The following is a 7158-nucleotide window of genomic DNA, read 5'->3' as shown; positions in this document are numbered from 1 at the left end:
AGAGTGAAGGCAGGGGGGGGTGGAGAGAGGGGGTTCAACCACAGCAGAGTTAAGGTAGAGAGGGGGGGGGGAGCCTACCATTCTCCGTCGGCGAACGTGGCGATGCAGAAGTCTCCCCGGCGGGGGGCGTAGGACCCCTCCACGGGCGGCTGGGCGGCGATCTCCGCCCGCATCGTCTCCATCAGGCTCTCCAACTGGGCCCCTGAAACACACAGGACGCGCATGAGTGGCCGAGCGCTCGCCGTCAGGGGGCACTCACATCAGGGCCTTCAGCAGACGCCGTTATCCACAGCCACTTACAATAAGTACATCTGTCATCAGGAGGGATGGGGATCAGTGGGGTTTATTGATATCGATACCACTATCGATACTCCTTAATGATCCGAGTCTTTATCGATACCACTATCGATACTTTTCTATTAATTGGTGGAAATACGACCTGGTTTTAGTGATGAGAAAAATATTTAGAAAATAAATAATTGTGTTTTAGGGTTAGGGTTAGATTTTAGACTAAATAATATAGATTAAATATGTAATTCTTAATAAATATTGACATCAGTAGTTTTAATTATATATACTAAAATGACAAGAATACTATACAACTGTATTAGTAATACAGAAACAATAAGTACATTTGTCAGAAGAAGTGAAACAAAAATAATCACTCTCGGTACAGTAAAGATGTTCCTAGAACCAGAGTAAGTACCAAAATCAATCACTAGGCTAACCCATTCCCCGTGTACAGCAGTGATGGCAGCTCCTGCAGATACAACGTACATTAAGTGCGTACATCAAGTGGCAGGACGTACAACATACAATAGTGGGAGGGGGGAACTGGATGGCTATGCAGAGTCTCGGTGAACTCGGAACAGATTTTGACGTTTCACGCCCGTTTATTCCGAACTATGAGAGTTCGTAGTGGATTGATGAATAGTAGGCACAAGCTGACGTATGCAATGTACATGTTACAAGCAAACCCCTTCGTCTTTTTAAATAATCCACAACAATCCATGATTTTATCAAGTAAGAAACAAACACGCCCAGGGGGGATGACGCCGTGCGTCCGGGGACTGCCGTTTTCCAACTGAAGGTCAACACAAAAAACAGAAACACGGAAAAAAGTGTCTCTAGCGGCCGGACGAGACGTCGTCCGTTGTTTGCCGTCAATAATCCGTCTTGCCCCCCCCCCTGACACGTCGTCGTGGCAACGAAGGCCAGGGCAACCACAAAGAAACGAGACGTTTCTCCACCCGGAACCCCAGGGACAATTTGTCACCAAAAAGGTCACTAATCATAAGTGTCCGTGTCCGCGTCGCTGTGAGCGGGCGATGGTGCTGCCGCCGCGACAATGCTAACCGCAGTTCATAGAGAGAAAGACGGCTCCATCGATGGACTTTAGAGTGGCAGCTCCGCTGTACATTGAGGGGGTGGGTGGGGGGGTGGGTGGGTGGGTGTGGGGGGCGTTACCGTGGAGATTTCCAATGTGCTTGTTGATACCGATGTGGCGGGCGGAATCAGCTCATGACTCAGGGGTCTGAGTGCTCCATGGCTCCAGACGCCACCACATGATTTGCACCAATCAAGTTGCAATCGGAGAGCCTGCTCGCGTCCCCAGTGGCTCGCTGTGTGTGTGTGTGTGTGTGTGTGTGTCTGAGTGTGAGTGTCTTGAAGCCAGCGTGACGTGCACGGAAGCACTTGCAGCGGCTAGTTTAGCAAAGTGGCGAATCTTAAATTACATGGTGATTTGTTGACAGCCCGTTTCCATCGATTTCCCCCAGGGTTGGGACTGGGCGGGCGAGGGCAAGGAAGACCAGCCTCTCTCTCTCTCTCTCTCTCTCTCTCTCTCTCTCTCTCTCACTTCTCTCTCGCCCTCCTTCTCTCCCCCAACACGCGGCCCCAGCCACCCTGGCAATCCTCCGAGGGACGCCCGTACATACAGTCCACTTATAGCCCTTATACTCAGGCACTCATTAGCTAAGCATGAGCGCACAAATGCGCAAACATACATCACACATGCACAAAACAAACACACACACACACACGGTCCGACACACGCAACCAGGGTTCAAAGCGGCTGCGTGTGGCCTAAGGTAATCACGTTGTCAACGACAACGAGAAAAAAGGTGAAAGACTAACAATGCGGGTGTGTGCGTGCATATGTGCATCGATGCGTCAGTGCATCAGCGCGTGTGTGGAATTAGCAGGCTCTGCTTACTGTGTGCGTGTGTGTGTGTGTGTGCGTGCGTGTGTGTTACAATCAAACAAACAACCCGGAGGCAACAGACGCCCCCATTGCTCCAGAGGTTCTTGTAAGCACCTCATATTATTTATGCTTGCATAACAGTGTTCGCCTGCTAGTGGATGGCAGAGGGAGGGAGGGGTGAGGGGGGGGGGGGGGGGGGGGGGGGATAACGAAAAAACACCCAAAGAAAAGAAGGCAAAGAAAACAAACTATCTCTGTGCTTCGGACGTTTATCTGCGCTTCAACAGCCTGGCAGCCGCCTGCTTTCACTGGGCGAGATACCTTCATTAGCATGGTGTCAAACTTGGAGAGGGGCGAGAGACAGAGGGGGGAGGGGGGGAGATGACGAGAAAGAGAGAGAGGGCGAAAGAGAGAGAGGGAGGGAGAGAGAGGGAGTGCAAGAGAGTGAGAATCCACAGGGGACATGAAGGACCAAAAATGTGTGCGCGTGTGCAGTGAGAAAGTAGGCCTCGTTATAGGAGGAGGGTTTGAAGGCCAGGCAGGTCGGAGCCCCATCTGATTGGTTGGTTGGTTTCTGTGTGTGGGTTGGGCAAGGAGGAGGTAAAGGAGGCGGGACTTAAGAATAGCATTAGCTCATTGGACGATGCTGGACAGAACGCAAAATAATGTAGAAAGGGAGAATGAGGGAATACACATAGTTTGCACACATGCAGTCGTACAACGCTCTCGTGTTTGCACACACACACACACACACACACACACACACACACAAACAAACCTGCACTAACAGATGCGTTGTGTTCTGTAGAAGCAGCAGTTTTAGGAAAACATGTCGCTTCCTGAACTCCTCGCCTCATCAACACACATGCATGCACACGCACACACACACACACACACACACACACACACACACACACACACACACACACACGCACACACACACACGTGGGCTCATATTGCGGTACCGCAGTGCCGGCCCAGTGGTGCACACTTGGTAGAATGGCGTGAGGCTGCTGCTGTCAGCACCACCTCTTCCTTGATTTATTAATCTAATTATAGTTAGGGGGAAAAAAAGCAAAAGAAACCTGCATGCCTTCCTTCCTGCTGGTCTGCTTGCTCAGGCTAAGGAGTTAGCATGTGGGCTGTGTGTGTGTATGGTTTTGTTAGTGTGTGTGTTAGCATGTGTGTGTGTGTGTGTTAGCATGTGTGTGTGTGTGTTAGCATGTGTGTGTTCGTGTTAGCATGTGCGTGTGTTAGCGCGTGTGTTAGCGCGTGTGTTAGCACGCATATGCATGTGTGCATGTTAATGTGTGTGTGTTAGTGCATGTGCAAATGGGTTTGTAGGCATGCGGTCTACGTGGGGTATTGTGGGTAATTGGAGGGTTGTATTTGTTTGACCCCCGGTGTGTTGTGATGCTCTCTGCTTTGCTCTGGGTGCATGTATCTCATCATCCTCATACAACACAAGAGGAAGCGGTTGAGGAAGGCTGGGCGACATAACCACACCCACATGCACACACATTGTATATTTAGTCTAGGAGGTTACACACGTACAAAGACATGCATGCAAACACACGCAGACACACACACTAGGGGTGGAACCGTCCACTGTTCTAGAGTAAATCAAGTCAAGCAACTCTTAAGTGACTACAACAATATTGCCTTCGAAATTATTGTGTACACATTTTCTGAGAACTTTCATTCCACAAATCCACTATAGCTCATGTTGTGTTTTGGTGTTTTAGGATGACTCATCAGATCCAAAGCCTTGGCCGTTGCCTCATGCGTGGTGCTGAAAGGCAGTATGAAGCAGGCCTGTTTGCCAACGTTTACTCGCTGGCTGAGTTCCCCACGCGGCGGACAAGTTTTACGATAACGACTGCCCGCCGGGAATACAGCAACATGGTAAGTGAAAGTCGAATGTACAGAAGCACGGCGCTGCGACGGCGCTGCAGACAACAATAACACCACATGCCAAGAGCCGCTTATGCCGTTTGAAGACCGTTTACTTTATATTTTAGAGTTTGAAGATGTATCACTCAACAGATAGTCACGCTCTTCATAAGCCTCGTGCCTGTTGAGCTATAGACCTGATCCCTGATACGTGTCCAGCCGTGCATACCTGCCCAGGTAGCTGCACAAATCTGATATAAGATAGTCCTCTAAAGTCTGATGGCAGATGAGCTCAAGTCTTGGTCTAAGCAGAGTTTCATTTTCTTTGGCGTCAAATTAGTTTTTGCCTCGATAGCAAAAACAAGTATTTACTGAGATTTGGAACATGACTTATCTGTTTGGTTATGTCTTGCATCCCTGATTCAAACATGGACAAAGACATGCTTACGCACACGCACGCCACTTGATTCTGAACCATTCAAAAATGACCTTTTCGTGTAAGTGGAGTAGTCCGGGTAGTCAGGGAAGGATGGAGGTATGAGGAGCCAGCCCTAACATGTGAACATTAAGCGATATGCCGTGTTCTGCATCAGCCTTATTTACATCTTGGCTCTACTTAAACCAACAGCATACCTCTACATTTGAATAACTGGATGTAACATGCGTAAACTCATTGCTTTATTTACTGAAGAGACTGCAGTTGTACTTGGCCACAGTAGAACAGAAGAGCACTGCGGAAATATGACTCAACAAATGTATATATATGGGACATTTTAGGCAATATCTTTACATTATGTGGAGTTTTAGTTAGTTTGCCAAGACATCACTTCCAATGCCAGATCAGAGAGATCCAGGAAACAATACATTGCTCCTTGCAGGCAATAAAAGGACGTTGTTTTGACAGAAAAGTACACGCTGAAACACTCACATCCCCCTTGAACCTCTAACCTCGATATACAATGCATTCCAGGGTGTATTTTCCAATATCTTTAATGTTGTAATGGCAATGTTGAACTGTATTGTTGTTTGCAATATGTCTCCAGCTACACAGATCCAGACCATAATATTCCCCCTTATGGGATCGGTTTCCTTCTGGACGTCCAAGACGGATCCAAAGGACGCCTCCATCCCCACTACACTGTTAATTTCTCTTTGCGTGAATATTGAATAAAGAGTTGATTGAGCAGAGATTCCAAGTCCACGGCCTTGAATTCTTGTTCCTATGGTGATCAAATGTCTTATCTGCCACCAACGTCTGATTGAAAACGTGCTCCCGTACTAAAGAGGCTGCTGCAGCCCTTCGATGACGTCAGGAGGAACAGAGTGGGATGGTGCGCATGGCACAACGCACGCTGCGTCAGGAGCGGGAACGCGACGCCACACCAATGCGTCCATTTGAATGGCGCCATTGTTTTAAAGCCGGTGTTGTTCCTGTTAAGAGCTTTGCCCTTTCCCTATGCTGTTTTGGGAGAGGCACCACAGACACCCCACTATAGGTCAGCGACAGCAACTCAAATGGACGATTGTGAACGTAGGTACAAAAACAGAGAGATAAACAACGTGAGGCTCAGCAGACATTAGGCACTGTAAATGAACGTAAGCTTTTAAAAAGACAATACGGCTCATATTTCATGAAATGGTTTTTAAATTGCATATGGTCTATATATTATTGTGTAGCATGTATTATAATGCATTTTAGAAGACCCTAGTATGCATTCGGTACCCAGATGGGTAAGCATACCAGGGAAGACTTCCAGGGGTTTTGACAGCAGTGCCTGTGTCTGTGGGTTCTTTCGGGGGGGGGGGGGGGTCAGGTAGTTAAGGCAAAGGCCAGCAGGCCACTAGCTGTGGAACGCCAGTTTCACGGGGCTAATTTATGAGCCGCTGTGACCCTCGAGTCACCCTAATTACCGGAGGGTCAAGTCCAGTGCCGCACACCCGGTAAATCCACGGCCCTCGAAACAGCCACGCGATGGCAGGAAGTAAAATAAATGAACGGAGAGAAGAACGCCGGGTCAATGGGGAAGTTTACATGGATTTTGTGGGTTAAGAGCTCAAGCAATCTTTTTTTTCATTTATAACATTTAGGAGGATTTCTGATCGATGTTACGTCACGAGAGACAAGTAACAGTTACAACTTTGATCACTGTTTGGGATAAAGTCGGATTGACATTGCTACGTGAGAAAATCAGGAAAAGATACAACTCCCGCACCCTATGGGGGTTAGGAGTGTGTGGTTTGATTAGGATACTTTAGCTTTCAAGCTAGCTAGCTAGCTAGCTAGCATCTGCAAAAACAAATGCACAAGACCAACGTAAACCTCTTAGTGTGTACGGCTACACTAACACCCACCTAGCAGGGTTCAATTAGCTATTCCAAACATGCACCGAGGCACACATTGCCCATCCTACTCATCTAAAGCAGCATCTTGTTTAAACAGTGAACTAACACCTTTAAACGCCCACGAAAATCTTCCCTTCACACATGCTGCTGGGCATTGTGAAGCAGACCACACAAAAGACCACTTAGTATAGGCCTCTTTTGATTGAGCATCAGCTCGTTCCCGCTCTCCAGTCTGTACTCTGCATGGTTCCTGGGTTAAAGGGGACCGGCACAGCCCGGCTATGGGAGAGCTGCCCCCCCCCACTGCTGGGGAGAGAGGATACGCTTTTCACAACCAATGCTGCCAGAATATGCATTGCAATTGTGTAAATATGAGCAACATTTCCAAGAAAATGGTGAGTCATTATACCGGTAATAGTGGCAATTAATAATAGTACTTAGCATTGCGTAACGTCTTCTCCTAGTTATCTTTTGTGTACGGGGAATTGGTATACCTAGCGATTTCTATGAACATCTTTACTGTTCCGACAGCGATATTTGTTGCTTCGCTTTCTTCCGACAAATGTACTATTTGTAAGCTGGTTGGATAAAAGCATCCTAAATGCACTGAATGTTAATGTCAGATAGCATGTGGACGCGAATGAGGCTGGTTGGAAACAACGGTGAAAACGCTTCACTATCGAGTTTAAGCTAACGGAGGAATGCAACCCGTCAAATGA

At 47.8% G+C, this 7158-nt stretch overlaps 1 protein-coding gene across 1 annotated transcript in view; it reads right to left on the bottom strand.

Annotated features, from left to right (window-relative positions):
* The window catches only part of snd1 (staphylococcal nuclease and tudor domain containing 1), a 193844-nt gene that overhangs the window by 42052 nt on the left and 144634 nt on the right, over positions 1-7158 (bottom strand). The window contains exon 20 of the mRNA XM_056578800.1: positions 79-202. Coding sequence (XP_056434775.1) covers positions 79-202 — 124 coding nt within the window. The remainder of the gene's footprint in view (positions 1-78; positions 203-7158) is intronic.

This window comes from Gadus chalcogrammus, chromosome 19 (assembly GCF_026213295.1).
Source record: "Gadus chalcogrammus isolate NIFS_2021 chromosome 19, NIFS_Gcha_1.0, whole genome shotgun sequence".
NCBI lineage: Eukaryota > Metazoa > Chordata > Actinopteri > Gadiformes > Gadidae > Gadus > Gadus chalcogrammus.
Note: the sequence above shows the minus strand (reverse complement) of the source record. Positions and strands in the feature narration are given on the sequence as shown.